This window comes from Malus sylvestris, chromosome 3 (assembly GCF_916048215.2).
Source record: "Malus sylvestris chromosome 3, drMalSylv7.2, whole genome shotgun sequence".
Classification (NCBI taxonomy): Eukaryota; Viridiplantae; Streptophyta; class Magnoliopsida; order Rosales; family Rosaceae; genus Malus; species Malus sylvestris.
This window is the reverse complement of record NC_062262.1, coordinates 36,074,507-36,091,502: the sequence shown is the minus strand read 5'-3', so window position 1 is coordinate 36,091,502 and position 16,996 is coordinate 36,074,507. Positions and strand designations below refer to the sequence as shown.

The 16,996-nt window shown below is 38.5% G+C and overlaps 3 protein-coding genes across 3 annotated transcripts; 2 read left to right on the top strand and 1 right to left on the bottom strand.

Moving 5' to 3' along the window:
- The first annotated feature begins 355 nt into the window (after window positions 1-355).
- LOC126614792 (probable pectinesterase/pectinesterase inhibitor 41) lies at window positions 356-2,449 on the top strand. Its single transcript, XM_050282468.1, has 2 exons — window positions 356-1,289; window positions 1,593-2,449. The coding sequence occupies exons 1-2, from the start codon at window positions 377-379 to the stop codon at window positions 2,282-2,284; spliced, it is 1,605 nt and encodes a 534-aa protein (XP_050138425.1). The 5' UTR covers window positions 356-376; the 3' UTR covers window positions 2,285-2,449.
- Window positions 2,450-10,716: 8,267 nt separating this feature from the next.
- LOC126614791 (probable pectinesterase/pectinesterase inhibitor 7) lies at window positions 10,717-13,356 on the top strand. Its single transcript, XM_050282467.1, has 2 exons — window positions 10,717-11,880; window positions 12,253-13,356. The coding sequence occupies exons 1-2, from the start codon at window positions 10,863-10,865 to the stop codon at window positions 12,942-12,944; spliced, it is 1,710 nt and encodes a 569-aa protein (XP_050138424.1). The 5' UTR covers window positions 10,717-10,862; the 3' UTR covers window positions 12,945-13,356.
- A 2,678-nt stretch (window positions 13,357-16,034) lies between these two features.
- Window positions 16,035-16,823, bottom strand: LOC126614801 (putative invertase inhibitor). Its single transcript, XM_050282480.1, has one exon. The coding sequence runs from the start codon at window positions 16,760-16,762 to the stop codon at window positions 16,169-16,171; it is 594 nt and encodes a 197-aa protein (XP_050138437.1). The 5' UTR covers window positions 16,763-16,823; the 3' UTR covers window positions 16,035-16,168.
- Between the last annotated feature and the right edge of the window lie 173 nt (window positions 16,824-16,996).

Below are 16,996 nucleotides of genomic sequence, written 5' to 3'. Positions count from 1 at the left end.
ATATATATATATTTCTTATTTGACTCAAGACCATATACACACACACACACACACACACACACATAATTATCATATTTCAACAAAATTAAAGTATTATAAATTAACATTAAGCGATTTTATAACTTTTATTCAAACAAATGGAAAACTAGAATAATTATATAGTATATATACAAATGTTATAGTTGAAATAAGTTGACAGTGGAATTTGCCTAATGTTAGGAAACACAAGGAAATTTTTTCAAGGTTTTTGACTGCATTTGGATTCAGCAAATGGACATGAAACTAATTCTGTTGAAGCTCAGCCTATATAAATACAACGCCAGAATGCCTAATATATAGCACTTAACTTGTCTGTCATAGCCCCAAATTCGAGCCAATGGCTAATTTGCAACTATTCTCCATGTCCAAAATTTCGGTTCTCATCCTTCTTCTTTCAACGTGTTTTGCATCTCCATCTTTAGCTGCAGATGCAAATCCAGTCTCCAAGCAAACCATTTGCAAATTCACCCCAAACCCTACATACTGCAACTCCGTCCTCCCCAACCAGACCTCAAATGCGTACGACTTTGGCCGCTATGCTGCGCAAAAGTCGTTATCACAGAGTCTCAAATTCCTTAACTTGGTGGACAAGTATCTCCGAAGCCACTCTGCCACTCTCTCACAAAACGCGGTCCTCGCTCTCCAGGATTGCCAGTTTCTTGCAGGGCTCAATGTAGATTTTCTTGCAAGCTCCCTGGAAACCCTAAACAACACCAATTATCCAACACTTTCTGACTCGAAAACCAACGACATCCAGACCATGCTCAGCGCCATCTTAACAAACCAGCAAACATGTTTGGATGGCATACAAGCCACAGCTTCATCTTGGAGTGTAAAAAGTGGTCTTTCGGTTCCACTCTCTAATGACACCAAACTGTACAGTGTTTCTCTGGCCTTGTTCAACAAGGCATGGGTGCCTAAGAACAAGAAGAAGAAGGGGAGAAAACTGCTTGATAATCAGATCAACGTTGATGACGTGTTGGTCAAGGAAATAGTGACTGTGAGTCAGGACGGAAGTGGGAACTTCACCACCATAAACGATGCCGTTGCAGCCGCTCCAAACAAGTCTGAAGCCTCTAAAGGTTACTTCTTGATTTACATCAAGGCAGGAGTTTATGAAGAGTATGTGACCATTGACAAGAAAAAGAAGTACCTCATGATGGTTGGCGATGGCATCAATCAGACTGTCCTCACTGGCGACCGAAATGTTGCAGATGGAAACTGGACAACTTTCAAATCAGCAACATTTGGTAAGAAATAATCAGCAAGTTTTAGTTAATTATTAAGTTAACATATCTGTTTCAAATTAATTTAAGTTTGTACAAGTAAATTTAATTGAACGAATTTAATAAATAAATATCTCGGTGCAAACACTTAACGAAAAAATAGAAAATATGAACTATAGTGATCTATATACAGCTTGCTGTATGTTTAGTGCACTAGTTTAATTTTTGAATTTTTTATGAAAACTTTGTAACCCCCATTTTACTTTTGCATATATATTTCCGAGCGAGTTTTGTTATAACTTGTACGCCAATTGATTCATGTTGCAGCTGTAGTTGGACAAGGGTTTGTGGCAATCAACATGACGTTTCGTAACACCGCCGGGCCCTTGAAGCACCAAGCAGTCGCGGTTCGAAACGGGGCTGATCTATCCACATTCTATAGGTGCAGCATTGAAGGGTACCAAGACACCTTATACACACATTCTATGAGGCAATTCTACAGAGAATGTGACATCTATGGCACCGTAGACTTCATATTTGGTAATGCTGCAGTTGTCTTCCAAAACTGCAACATTTATCCCCGCCTGCCGATGAGCGGCCAATTCAATGCGGTCACGGCTCAAGGTCGAACTGACCCGAACCAAAACACGGGCACTTTGATTCACAATTGTACCATACGAGCTGCCGATGATCTGGCTTTGAGCGACGGTGGTACAAAGACTTATCTCGGAAGGCCATGGAAAGAGTATTCTAGGACAATTTACATGCAATCCTTCATGGATGGTTTGATTGACCAAGACGGTTGGCATGAATGGGATGGAGATTTTGCCCTAAGCACTTTGTATTATGCGGAGTACGATAGCAGTGGACCCGGTTCGGACACTAAAAGCCGAGTTGCATGGGCGGGCTATCATGTGATTGATGCTAGTGATGCTTCAAATTTTACAGTATCCAATTTCTTGCTGGGAGATGCTTGGCTGCCTCAAACTGGAGTGCCTTTTTCTGGTGGCTTATACTAATATTACAAACAATATGGTAAATTGGATTTGGAAGTAAAATTATTATGATTTAATTAGCTTATTTTGATTGTTGTATGATTTTAAATACATTAAAATTTCTCTAAAGTAAACTCTGTAATGGAATTACTGCAAGTGATAAAAAAAATCTGTCCCAATTTGAGACCATTTATGTATTGGAAATTTGAATAACCTTCATATTGTATTAAGTTATAATTTTTTTTGATCTCATCTTAAGGAAACACACATCCACATAGTTATAATTGTCAATGAGTTCAAAAATATGCAAGAATTAAAATACTTGCTGCCACGGAATCCTATTTAGAAAATACAACATTCATTAAGGACAAATAAATCAATAAATAATATTTCAATTATGTATTAGAGTAAACTCAACACTATAATAAGTTAAAACTTTTTTTTGTCTCATTTTAAGGAAACATGCCTCCACATATTGTTGATGAATACAAAAACATGCAAGAAATAAAATACTTGGCGCCATCTTAACTAATAACCTCTCTAAAGTTATAAAATTATTTTAGTCCCAACTATATAACTTTAGAGAGATTTTATTGTAACTCCATTGGCAAATGTTAACATCAATTATATATGTCAAAGTTGTGCGCATTTCAACATTTATAGCATATGTAAGCGTCTTGTAGCGTAGTTTGTATAAATATTAAACCTCGTGGCCCAAATTTGATTTTGTTCTTTCCGTTATCACTTGTATGTACAAATAATAATAAGCCATGTTTAGTAGGACTGTGGTTCCCTAATAAATAAAAAATCGTGGAAAGTTTTGGGTTTGATGTTTCAAGCTGTTGAATCTGTTTGACTATGGCCACAGATAATGTGAAACTCCTCATAACCTCTCTGGGTCCGAAAGATTTTGATAACCGTGACTTACCATTCGTTGTTCCCCTTTAAAAAAAACAAAAATAAAAATGATCAAATAGCTTGAGGAGACAAATTATTAGTTATTTCTCACAAATTAATTGAAGTGATGGAAAAGTCCAACGTCTGAATTCAAACTTCATGCATTATATTAATTTGACTTTTTTTATGCCTGTTAATTTGATCTATTTCTAACGACTCGATATCTCATCAAGCATTATTAATATAGCAGAGTTTTAAGATAAAACTGGGAAGAGAAAGAAAGATGACCGCATAATGTTACTATTTTTACTTAAAGTATAAGATTTCTAAAAAGAGATACATATTTAATATGTGTTCACTCTTAATACAACATGCAGAATACTACATCACATAATTTTTGTTCCCAACTTCCTAGTGCCAATAAAAATTTCTCTGAATTTGGGCGTTGAACTTGTCAATCATCATTAATTCTATGATAATTATCAACCAAGTGGGATTAACATAAAAGGTGGAATTTTAGACATGGAGGAAGATGCTGGAAAGCTTCATTTCATTTGCGGTAAGCTGCAGGAATGCAAGTTCGAAACATTGACTTGGTCACTTCACTTTATCTGTACACCCAACTTGTAATTAGGGTAGGGCAATGAAGAAGCTGAGGACTTGTGTACAGTGTATGGTGGTTGATTATTCCACCGTCTTTGAAACAGCTCCTGTCAATGGAATAAGATTTTTTTTCCTCCTATTCACATTCCCTTCTCTCACATATTGCTTTTTATCTTATTATCTTTATAAAAAAAATTAATATAAGATGTTAACAATTCAATTGGAAGAAAAAGAAATGGAAGAAATATTAGTAGGGGAGAGAATCATCGATTCCCAATGACTAAGTTTTCAACGCGGTTACAGACTGCATATGTTTCTGGTCGGATTTAAAATATATATTTCTGTTCATGTACATCAATAGCTTAGAAAGTCAATATAGTGAGAGGTATAGAGCATAGCTTAGCAAGTCAATATAGTGAAAGGAAAATATTCAAAAACACACTGCCGTCACTCGTCAATGCAACGTGTAGCAAAAGGAAAATATTCAAAACCCACCGTCACTAATTGAACTCGAGTGAACTTTCCTTTTAGTTTACCATAAACTCATCAAAATTGATCGTGTTAATGGTTATATTTTATTAATCCAATCAGCTAGGCAGGATATAATGACATGAGAAATGCTTATCGAATTTTCTTCAAAGTGGAACTCATCATTAATTCTATGTCAATTCATATTTTTTTGCACAATATATTATAATATTGGTACAAAAATTTATGTTAAACTGTGTGGTAACAAAAATTTTATAAAAAAATCTCATTTTTGAGAGAATTCTCTTAGCATTTTTCTGATCTTATATCCTCTGGGTTAGTTAACAATAATTTCACCTTCAATTTAAAACACACCCACTACCAGAATAATATTGAATTGAAAATTCTCCAAGTAGCAAATGCGACAATGTATTTGGCCGAAAGTTCTTACATGCAAATACCCCATCAAATTATTATATTAGTGAATGAGGATCCTCTTCGGATTCTATTTGTAAGGATTTTGAAAATTTTCAAATAGTGTCTATTCATCGTATATCGTGCGGTCAGAAATCATTTTAAATACTTTTATTTAAATTAAATATAAATAGTACTTGACGAAAATTGATCGCACAATATACGATAAACAAACACGATTTGAGGATTCCAAGATCCTCATAAAGAGAATCCAGACAGGTTCCTCCTGATATATAAATCATGCCTGAAGATTGATATCTATCCTACTCGATGTCACCAATCCCCTTCCCTTGGGCACCTTCCCCACCGTTGACAAATGCCCCAATGCATCTAATTTATAAGTAAATAACAAAATACCGTGAAATATAAAGATAATTTAGGAGCTATTATTGGACAACCCACTCAAGAAATCATATATCCTTTATTTTATTTTATTTTATTTTACAATAATATAGAATGAATGCATTGTGAGAACCAAACAAATACAAGAGAGTACGTACAAAAGGTAATATAGAACTCTTATACGATTACCATACGAACTAAGAGAAATTGGTGTAAATCTGCAAAAAAGGTAACAGAAGCAAAATACCTTACAGACTGGCACCTATGTTTCCAAAAAAATCACTCGCTAAAACAACGAGACCACATTATTCTATTGGATGAATGGGACCAGGTTGACTACATACTACTATTAGTCGACGTTTGCATGTACAAATTGTAAACCTTACTGTATTCTGATAAAGAAGATAGAAGGAAGATGGACGAGGGAAATGTTTACAGAGAGAGAGAGAGAGAAGAAAGATCTTATTTTCTATATTGCATTACACACACACACTGATTACTGTTATATATCAGTTTACATGTTTACACATTCCTTATAACTACCCAATCTAACTTCCTTCCTTATCTAATGACAAGTGGCATCTTATAAGCCATTGGATCACTATCCTCAACATCCCCCCGCAAGCTCAGGAGAGGAGTAACCTAACCTGAGGTTGTTACAATGCGTTCGAAACAATGGAGCAGATAATCCCTTAGTTAAAATATCAGCAAACTGATCACCAGAGGTAACAAATTGAACCTGCAGCAACCTTTTAGCAACTCGTTCTCGCACAAAATGGATGTCCACCTCAATGTGTTTAGTTCGCTGATGCAAAACTGGATTACACGACAATGCTATTGCTGACATATTGTCACAGAAAAGAATAGGTGGAGTAGTAACTTGAATTTGGAGGAAGTCAAGTAATTGTTTAATCCAGTCAAGTTCAGCTGCAGTGGTGGATAAGGCCCTGTATTCAGCCTCAGTAGATGATCTAGAGACTGTTTGCTGCTTCTTAGAGGACCAAGAGATGGGGTTATGACCAAGGAATACTACAAAACCGGTTGTTGATCTCCTGTCGTTGGGATCACCAGCCCAATCAGCGTCTGAGAAAGCATGTAAGTCCATAGAACCTGGCACATATTTAATACCAAGCTTGACAGTACCCTTAAGATATCTGAGAATCCTTTTTACTGCAACATAATGTGATTCCATAGGCTTGTGCATGAACTGACACACCTGATGTACTGCAAACGCAATGTCTGGCCGTGTAAATGTGAGGTATTGTAAAGCTCCAACTATACTCCTGTAAAGTGCAGGATTGTTGAAAGGTTTCCCATCATCCAACAGCAGCCTATTATATGGTAAACAAGGTGTTGCACAAGATTTTGATTCTAACATCTCAGTCTTTGTAAGAAGATCAGTAACATACTTTGTTTGGGATAGGAATAAGCCATCAGCATGTTGAATGATCTGAATCCCCAGAAAGTAGTGTAAAGGACCTAAATCCTTGATTTCAAATTCCTTGGTTAATGCAGCAATGACATCAACCATAACGGATGCAGTGTTTCCGGTGATTATTATATCATCCACGTATAATAAGAGAATCACAACTGAGGAACCACCTTGCTTCACAAAAAGTGATGAATCTGCATAAGTTGCATTAAAGCCAATAGTAGGAAGAAAACTGGTGAATCTGTCATTCCAAGCCCTCGGGGCTTGTTTAAGGCCATACAGAGACTTATGGAGTCTGCAAACATAATCTGAACGGTGAACATCAAGAAATCCAGGTGGTTGAGACATATAAACCTCCTCCTGCAATGTGCCATGAAGAAATGCATTCTTCACATCTAGTTGTCTTAGTGTCCAACTAAAAGTAGCTGCCAAGGCCAACACAAATCTTACAGTAGTTGGTTTGACTACGGGACTAAATGTTTCCCCATAATCAACGCCTTCTTCCTGATTAAAACCTTTAGCAACTAGCCTAGCCTTATACCTCCCAATTGTTCCATCAGCATTCTTTTTAATCTTGAATACCCATTTACATCCAACTAAGTTTTTAGTTGGAGGTAAAGGTACTAAAGTCCATGTGCCCTGAGAATGTAATGCAGAAAGCTCTTCCTTCATTGCATTGACCCAAACTTCACTCTTTAATGCTGACTTATAGGTGGCAGGTTCAACAGTCGATAAATCGACCCCCTCATTCTCATGAATTGTTGCTAAAAGAGCCTTCTTCTTGGAAATCCCACTTTTTGACCGAGTTTGCATTGGATGCAAATTTAATGGAGGAATGGGGAGTACCACTTGTAAGTGCTCTGGTTGGAAATCAGGGGTCACAGGGATAACGGAAGATGATGACTGTTCAATTGCAGTAATGGATTGTGAAGAGTGTTGCACTACTGGAGGATCAGGGGATGGTGATATGAAAACAGGTGGTGGAGAGTCTAGAGGTGGTGAATGTGGTATTAAGGTAGGCTGAGAATGACTAGAGTGTGATGTGGAAGAATTAGGGGTATGGACAATCGGAGATGTAAGCACATTTTGAAGATTAGGGACAGGTAGAGGGATTGATGCTGATATAGATGATGATCGAGACACTGGTAAAGGATGTGGAGCAGCCAAAGATGAGTAAGGAAACTCCTTCTCATCAAAGAGGACATGTCGAGAAATAAAGACTTTCTTTCTGGACACGTCATAACAGATGAAACCTTTGTATTTGGAAGCATAACCAAGAAAGACACATTTACTGGTTCTAGGTTGCAACTTGGTTGAATTAAAAGGCCTTAACAGTGGGTAGCATGAGCAGCCAAAAATTCTTAAATGGTTAACTTCAGGGACATATCCAAATAGGACTTCAAATGGTGATTTATGATGAAGTGTTTGAGTAGGCATTCTATTAATGAGATAAACTGAGGTTTGACACGCAAAGGACCAGAAACTTGGAGGTAACTTAGCTTGTTGTAACAGGGTGATGGATGTTTCAATAATGTGTCTGTGCTTCCTCTCGGCCAGACCATTTTGTTCAGGTGTGTGAGGACATGACATGTGATGAGTTATTCCATTTTGAACTAGAAAGGACTGAAATTGCTTGCCTATGTATTCACCACCACCATCACTTTGTAAGGTTTTAATGGAAACAGAGAAATGATTTAACACATACTGATAAAAGGCAGCAAAGACAGAACAAACAGCTGATTTATTAGTGATAGGAAAAATCCAACAGTACCTTGTATATTCATCTATGAAGGTGACATAGTATTTAAAACCTTCTATAGACATACAAGGGGCAGGGCCCCACACATCACTATGAACAATCTCAAATGATTTATTGGATTTTGACAAAACAGGCATAAAAGGCAATTTGCTAAATTTTCCCTCTAAGCATGTAGTACACAACATTGGAGAAGAATCTGGTACCACATGTATGTTGGACTTTTTAAGAATGAGAGAGGTTATGGGATTAGAGGGATGACCTAGTCGACTATGCCATAAGCTAGAGTTGACTTGATGACCAAGAAATGCAGCGGCTGGAAAAATTGGTTTGAAGGATGCATATCTGGTAGGCATAGGAATAGGGTACAATCCATTATTGCATAGGCCTCTGAACAGTACTCTCCCTGTGACTTTGTCCTGAATCCAAAAACAGAAAGCATCAAAAATTAGCCAACAATTGTTGTCAAGACATAGTCTATGTACTGAGAGCAAGTTTTGAGTAAGTTTAGGCACACAAAGCACAGAGTTCAACTTTAATTTGTGAGCAGAAGTTTGCAAAACAGAAGAGCCCACATGGGATACACTCAAACCTTCACCATTGGCAGTCTCAATCATTTCTGTGGATGGATATGGTGTAGCTAGAGACAGATTGCTTAGATCAGCAGTCATATGGTTGGTAGCACCTGAATCAGTGAGCCATACTTGTGGATTCAATTGTTGGTCCAAAGATGGCGCTGAGGCATTAACATGATATGCATTCATGGATGACTGAGAAGTTGGACCATTGGAATTTCTGAAGTGACAGAACTGAGCACTGTGGTTTCTTTTTCCACAGATTTGACAACCATCAGGAATTGGAGAATCAGTGTTCCTAAATCTGCATGTATCAGCAAAGTGACCATATTTCCCACAAATTTGACATGGTGACACCTGAGAATTAGAGGAAGAGTATTGGCTTGATGGAGAGGTACCAAGGATCCCTCGAGTTGAATTGTTATAAAACTGCTTGCCATTGAAAGACTTAGAATTGGAACCATACTGAAATTTCCCCCTTCCTTTATTCTTGTTGTAGAAAGGTCTGTAGCTCGAAGGATGATAACCAGATGAGTTACCATCAGAGGATCCACCTCCAGAGGTGAAATGAGTCCCAGTGTTGAACCCTTTTTCCGTGGACTGTACAGTAGAATCTCTAGCTACCATAGCAGACATAAATGGAGTAGCAGATATATTTTCAAGCATGGCTTCCTCAGCAAGAAGTTGAGACCTAAGATCTTTGAGGGAAATCACACTGTCTCTTCCTCTAATAATCGAACGGATGGTATTAAACTCAGCAGATAAGCCATTTAGAGTAAGAATTACTATATCCTCATCATCAAATTTCACACTAGCAGCAGACAAGTAATCTCTAGCCTCTTTGATCCTTTGCAAATATAGAGAGATCGAATCATTACCCTTTTTAATGTTTTGAAGTGCAGATTTCATTTGAAAGATACTAGTACGAGTCACTATCGAAAATTGTTCCTTCAGTCGATTCCAGAGATCTTGAGCACTTGTACTGCCAATAACACACGACACTGCAGGTGGTGAAAGAGTCGCCGTGATCAATTGCATGAGGGCACGATCATGCATCTTCCAAATCTTGTAAGCCTCAGAGTCAGCTTGAGTGAATGAGGGACCAGAATTAGTCTCTGATTCACTAGAAGTAGCTGTGAGAAATCTTGGTGGACAGGGCATTGAACCATCAACAAACCCCATAATGCCATAACCTTCGAGCATCAATTGAACCTGGAAATTCCAAGTCAAGTAATTGGATTCATCCAGCTTAACCGTTACAGAAGTAGAAACTGTGGAGATAAGAGACGTAATCGGGGACTGAATGATTTGTAGTTGAGAAGCCGTCACCATTATGAAGTAATTCGACAAACAAGAACCAAGAAACTTTTGACAAACACCTGGTGTGCAAGAATGTGTTTCTTGCAGAAAGAGAGAAAGAACACGATGAAGACCCCAAAAAAAACAGAATCAATTGTTTTCAAGAAGAAACTAATGGAGATCAGGAAGAAAGAAGATGAAAAGCGGAAGCGGAAGCAGTATCACCAAGATCGATCACCGAGCGACAAGCTATTCCGGCGATGATACCATGTAAACCTTACTGTATTCTGATAAAGAAGATAGAAGGAAGATGGACGAGGGAAATGTTTACAGAGAGAGAGAGAGAGAAGAAAGATCTTATTTTCTATATTGCATTACACACACACACTGATTACTGTTATATATCAGTTTACATGTTTACACATTCCTTATAACTACCCAATCTAACTTCCTTCCTTATCTAATGACAAGTGGCATCTTATAAGCCATTGGATCACTATCCTCAACACAAATAACATCAAGTCTGAGATCTAACGCGTATTTGTACACAAAGTCTTACAATTCAGTTGACCTCACAAATACGAATACCCACAAAAAAATTGTTCACTCCAACCACCATATTATCAAGCCAGAAAAATAATCCAGCTCCCTCTCTCGCCTCCTATGTGTGTGTGTATATATATATATGAATCAAGCCTATCACCAATCATCAACTCCACTAAATAGTATACAATACTAATTCAAATTCCAATCCAAATGGCTTATAATTCTAAGCTAATCTCATCCCTCAATCTTTTAGCTTCATTTCTCATCCTTCTCATTCCACTCTTTGCCACTCTATCTTTAGCCGCGGATAACTCTTCAACCACTGTCTCTGCCGGAACCATTTGCAAATCCACCCCCGACCCTTCCTTTTGTAAATCTGTCCTCCCTCACAACCACAACCCCGAAAATGTCTACTTCTACGGCCGGTTCTCCGTCCGAAAGTCCTTATCCCAATCCCGAGAATTCTTAAAACTTATCGACAAGTATCTCCAAAGACGTTCTACTTTGTCACTTACCGCCGTCCGAGCTCTCGAGGACTGCCTGCTGCTTGCCGGCCTCAACATGGACTTTTTGCTCAACAGTTTTGAAACCGTCAATAAAACTAGCAAAACCCTTTCCACACTCAAAGCCAACGACGTCCAAACCCTCCTCAGCGCCATTCTCACCAACCAGCAAACATGTTTCGATGGCATTCAGTCCACCGCGTCGGCGTGGAGTCTGAAAAACGGCCTCTCCGCCCCGCTCAAAAACGACACTAAATTCTACAGCGTTTCACTAGCACTTTTTACCAAAGGGTGGGTTCCCAAGAAGAAGAAACAAGCCGCGTGGCGCCCGACTAGGACGCAGCGGGGCTTCAAGAACGGACGCTTGCCGCTGAAGATGTCGAGCAAAACGCGTGCCGTTTACGAGAGCGTGAGCAAGCGGAAGATGCTGCAGACGGAGACGGCGGACGATGAAGTGTTAGTGAGTGAGATCGTGACGGTGAGTCGGGACGGAACCGGAAACTTCTCCACCATCAATGACGCCATTGCGGCGGCTCCAAACAACTCTGCGCCAACTGATGGGTACTTCTTGATCTATGTCACAGCCGGTGTTTATGAAGAGTACGTCTTGGTTGCTAAAAATAAGAGGTACTTAATGATGGTCGGAGACGGCATTAACCAGACGATTATCACCGGTAACCGGAGCGTTGTTGATGGATGGACAACTTTCAACTCTGCAACATTTGGTAAGTAGTCTTAAAAAAAAGGTCGTACCCAGTGCACAAGAAATTAAAATTCATTCTATTATAATTGACGGTCTAACAACACAATTAGCTATTTGATATTGGTTACGTAACACCTTAATACTTTTATTTAAAAATCATTAAGACTTTTCTTAAACATTCAAGAGAGTTGCTTTGAATGAGCATGACAGAAAACGATGTCATTGAACATTTAAAAGTGCTTTAATTGTCAAGAAGAGCTAAACCAAAAGCCACTTAATATTTGACGAGACATAACGGTCAAATTGATTTATGTGCATTTTCTATAATATCAGTAGTCATTATATAATGTTGAATTAGTATCTTACAAGTTCTCGAATATGATAAATATTGCAGCTGTGGTTGCACCTGGATTTGTAGCGGTGAACATAACGTTCCGCAACACCGCCGGAGCAATCAAGCACCAAGCGGTTGCAGTCCGAAGCGGCGCGGATCTGTCAACCTTTTATAGTTGCAGCTTTGAAGCGTACCAAGACACACTATACACACATTCTCTTCGGCAATTCTACAGAGAATGTGACATATACGGCACCGTAGACTTCATATTTGGAAATGCTGCAGTGGTTTTCCAAAACTGCAACATTTATCCCCGCCTGCCGATGAGCGGTCAGTTCAACGCCATTACGGCTCAGGGTAGAACAGATCCGAACCAAAACACAGGCACTTCGATTCATAATTGCACCATTCGTGCCGCCGATGATTTAGCCTCTAGCAACAGCAGTACAAAGACTTATTTGGGCAGGCCATGGAAGGAGTATTCTAGGACAGTTTACATGCAGTCTTACATTGATAGCTTGGTGGAACCTGTTGGTTGGCGCGCTTGGGACGGAGATTTTGCGCTAAGCACATTGTATTACGCTGAGTACAACAACACTGGACCCGGATCGAACACTACGAACAGAGTTACGTGGCCCGGTTATCATGTGATTAATTCTACCGACGCGGCTAATTTCACGGTGACTAATTTCTTGCTGGGAGATGATTGGTTGCCTCAAACCGGAGTGCCTTACACCGGCGGAATAATTTGATAAAGTTCTTGGATTGCAATTTGCAGGCCATTTTTTAATCTTCTCTTTTACTATTCTTTCTCCTTGCCATTTTTTAAAGTGAAGTAATAAGCATGTAATGCCCAATTAAGCATTCTCAATTTACAACTTCGGATACAATATTATAAGTGGTTTTATTTTGGGATGTGCTATCCACACACCTCATTTTACTTCTCACACACCCATTGATTATTTCTGTCTGTTGATCTAGATTAATCCATCCGATCAGACAGTTGAAAATTAAAAAGGTGTGTGAGAAGTAAAATAGGGCGTGTGGATATCACACCCCCTTATTTTGTATTGTAACTGATTGGCTTTATAACAATCATGTTAGAAGAAACTTTCTTGATGCCTCTTAATACAATTTGTCAAATTTGAAGCATATACATCAAAAGATTGGAGTACACTTTTTGTAGTTCGTTGTTAGTAAATTTTTTTTTTAATGTGACCTCCAAAAATGCTAGAGAAATGCCTGAATATATAGCGTTGGCTGATCTAGCTTTTTTTTTATAAGGCTATGGTATCCTATTATAACGTTTTTGACCTAAAATAGATATGGACTTGTAGTGTAGTGCCTTGACATACCAAAATGGGTGGGATTATGTCATGACGTCCATCCATTTTATAATATATGATAGAGTGATTGTTACAAAAATCTCTCTCAGATCAAGAAAGACTAGATCTAAGCTAGCTTCGACATTTGACAAGCTGCAGGAACTGAAGGTGTATAGCATGTGATACGTAAACCATGTGCCCCATATCAATTCCAGGGTTCATGTTTCCCTCGCTCTTGTTGGTTGTTAGTTTCCAACAGTTTTCGATACTTAAGCATACATCCCAAGTAGGATCTCCCAAGCCATCCACGCAATTGAAATGAAGGACATGGAGTACTCTGTTTCGTGTCGGGCAAAAGATTACAAGTTTAGACGCCCAATTTATTAGGCAGCGATTTATAGCTTCAATTATATGACTCAAATTTGGTCTAAAAGCCAAGATATTAATTTGAGACACTCTGCTTTTGTTCTTTTGGTCTGCTAATCTCAAATGGTTCTACTTCTTTGACATAATGCAGTGTAAAGAATGTTCTACGTTGAACACTGACTTCGGTTTATCTAACCTATTGGCCTTTAGTTGTATCACAAAGCCAACAAGTTAAAGAATTCAGACTTTTTTTTTTAAATTTTATTTATTTATTTTTATGTTTAGAAACCTTAGCAATACGAGAGGAATTTTATTGATAGCGAAATAAGAAATTATACCTATTCAGAAGGACATAAACCTTACCATCATAATGCAAGAAAAATAAAATAAAAAATACATGAAAAAAGAAGGGAAGACATAAGAAAAACTTATATGCCGGGATGCTCGAAAATTCATATGAAGAAGAGGGAGTCTCCAACGGTGGAACCGCATGCCATACAGGGAAAGACGAAAGTAACCCTAAATTTGCTAATTTATCAGCGACCGCATTCCATTCTCGACAAAATATGAGAGCACTGGAAAATCATGTGTTTCAAAAGGGAAAGACATTTTTTCCAACGAATCCACAGTTGCCAAAGAGGAGAAAAAAGTCAGAAGAAAAGCAAGAGATCACACTAGAAGCGTCACTTTTGAGCCACAAATTTCACCATTCCGCGCGTGGGCCAACTCCACAATAAGGGATGAAAACATGAAGCTCCGCATAGAAAGAAGTACATGATGCCCCAAACTCCGAAAGAAACCACCAAGAAAATAACTAGTTGAATCAGGAAAACCCCATGGCAAGATGTACGACCCGAGTTACCCTTAGCAACCCCATACGCATTCTCCCTAGCCCAATCATACGGACGATGCCAAAGAATGAGAACAATAAAAGGAGCATTACATAACTTGAGTGGAATACCAAGAGAGATTTAAAGTTGCTTATCTAAAACTCCGCGAACATAACCAAGAGGGAAAACTCCAAACTGCCAACTCCGACGTTCATAAATAAATAAATATATATATATATATATATATATATATATATATATATATATATATCATCTTCTAATGCATGAATACAAGATTTTGGGCTATTAGACTCTTTTGATTTGTTACATCTCAAAAGTGAGACTCTTCGTAAACTTTCTGTCATCCCTTATTTTTTGTAAAAGGTTTTTTAATGTTGATACGGAAATTGTACCAAAAATATGAGGTGACGAAGAGTATATAAAGAGTCACACTTTTGAGAAAATCTCCTTAATTAGCATTGAGAAATGCTAAGAAAACTCTCTCAAAAGTGGAAGAGATTTTTCAGTGTGACCAGTACACAGGGTGGTACACCACATGTTACTATACAAATGATGGGATATGTGTGTTAAAAAACTAATAACTTAAAAAATAAAATTTCACACCACGTATATAAAAACATGTGGTGTACCACCTGTGTTCCAGTCACAATGAAAAATTTATCGCTTATGGGACTCTCTGCCACTTTATTTTTTGATGAAATTCTCGTACCAACATTATAAAACTTTATGCCAAAAAAATGAGATGGCAAAAAATCTATAGAAAGTCTCATTTTGAGAGAGACTCTTAGCATTTCTCCCTTGGCATTTTCCTTGTTACACGAGCAACAAAATTGATTGCGTCCTTGTACTCTTTTTTGTTTCTGCTCTTTATCTTTGCTATGACGCATCTGAAATGAATGCAAATGCCACTCATAGAAGACAACTACATAGGAGTTACCAAAAGCAATCCTTCTGAACCGCCTTCTTTCACGTGCATGTGTTCCGGTATACCTTGGAACTCTCATGCATCTTATTAATCTCTACTTAAACAAAATCACGAACATTTAATTTACTAGGTTTGCTCTTCTAATTGTTTATGACAGATCACATCAACTTGATGATATAGCTATATACCATCTTGTGACGGCAGACCTTGCTTTGAGTTTGGAAAAAACTATTAGAGAGAACTCAGAGAAGGATGCATCGCTACGTATTTGCACATGATTATTTGGTTTAATAGCCGTTAATTAGGTGTTGAGTTCAATTTCACAAAAAATTGTTAATAAAATCGTTGCGTGGTATATATAACCAACAATTGTCATTGAAAAACTGTGAGTCAATCACAAAGTTGACACTTTTTAGTAATTTATAATTTATATTAATTACATAAATTTAAAATTTTGATAATATTTAGCTAGCTACTAATTATATCCGTATGATGAGGATTCAAGAAAATCACTTTTCAGCAGGCAAGGCCTTGATTATGGACAAAATATTATTGCACAACAGGCGGAACGCTTTGTTCTTCGCTACCATCACGGATTCCTGTCCCTTAAGAGATTTGTCGCAGAAGTCGGCGTCAGAAATCGCCACGTTGACCCACACTTCAACGTCCTTGAAGTTACTCGCCGAGATGGCGGCGGTGCAGTCGTCAAGCTGGTCGTTGGCATCGGAGTAGTGCTCAACGCAGTCCGCCAACCCCTGCTGAATCATGGGGTCCAAGGTGGTGGCGTTGTGCATGAGCAACGACCGCATGTGCTCGTCCACGTCGGCGGCCATTGCCGCGGCCAGCCGGACGGCAATGTAGGCGAGGCCTATGAGGTCAGCGCCCTTGCTGTTCGAGTCCTTCTCTAGGGATTCGATGCATAAGTCCTTCCTGGGTGAATGCTGGCACGCTTGTTCAAGAAGCTTCATATTCACCTCCCCCGCGGCGGCAGCGGTGTTGCTTCCTTCACTTTCACCTTGACCTTGACCATTACCGGCGACCACGACAAATCTTGCGGCACACAATGTTGAGAGGAAGAAAAATGCTGCTGCAATTGGCTTCATTATTATTATTATTTTTTTTTGTTAAATTAATAGAAGGGGGTTATTTAATTAGAAAACAAGGAGAATGAGTGTACATATATGAGGAATTGGAATGGTGGTCGGTTTTTGTGAGAGGAGAGCCTCTCAATGCTGCGATTTATGAGGAACCTTCACTGGTTTCTCCTAATTTTTTAAACGCGTTTTGGACGTTGATTTGAACGACTGGGACTGAAGGTGGATTTTGTTCTTCCAAAT

What these genes read in the sequence shown, in the direction of transcription:
- LOC126614792 (XM_050282468.1), top strand. Translation starts at nt 377, where the DNA reads ATGGCTAATTTGCAACTATTCTCCATGTCCAAAATTTCGGTTCTCATC. An exon ending in TTTCAAATCAGCAACATTTG is followed by an intron (nt 1,290 to 1,592) that starts GTAAGAAATAAT and finishes TTCATGTTGCAG; the next exon opens with CTGTAGTTGGACAAGGGTTT.
- LOC126614791 (XM_050282467.1), top strand. Translation starts at nt 10,863, where the DNA reads ATGGCTTATAATTCTAAGCTAATCTCATCCCTCAATCTTTTAGCTTCA. An exon ending in TTTCAACTCTGCAACATTTG is followed by an intron (nt 11,881 to 12,252) that starts GTAAGTAGTCTT and finishes TAAATATTGCAG; the next exon opens with CTGTGGTTGCACCTGGATTT.
- LOC126614801 (XM_050282480.1), bottom strand. Translation starts at nt 16,762, where the DNA reads ATGAAGCCAATTGCAGCAGCATTTTTCTTCCTCTCAACATTGTGTGCC.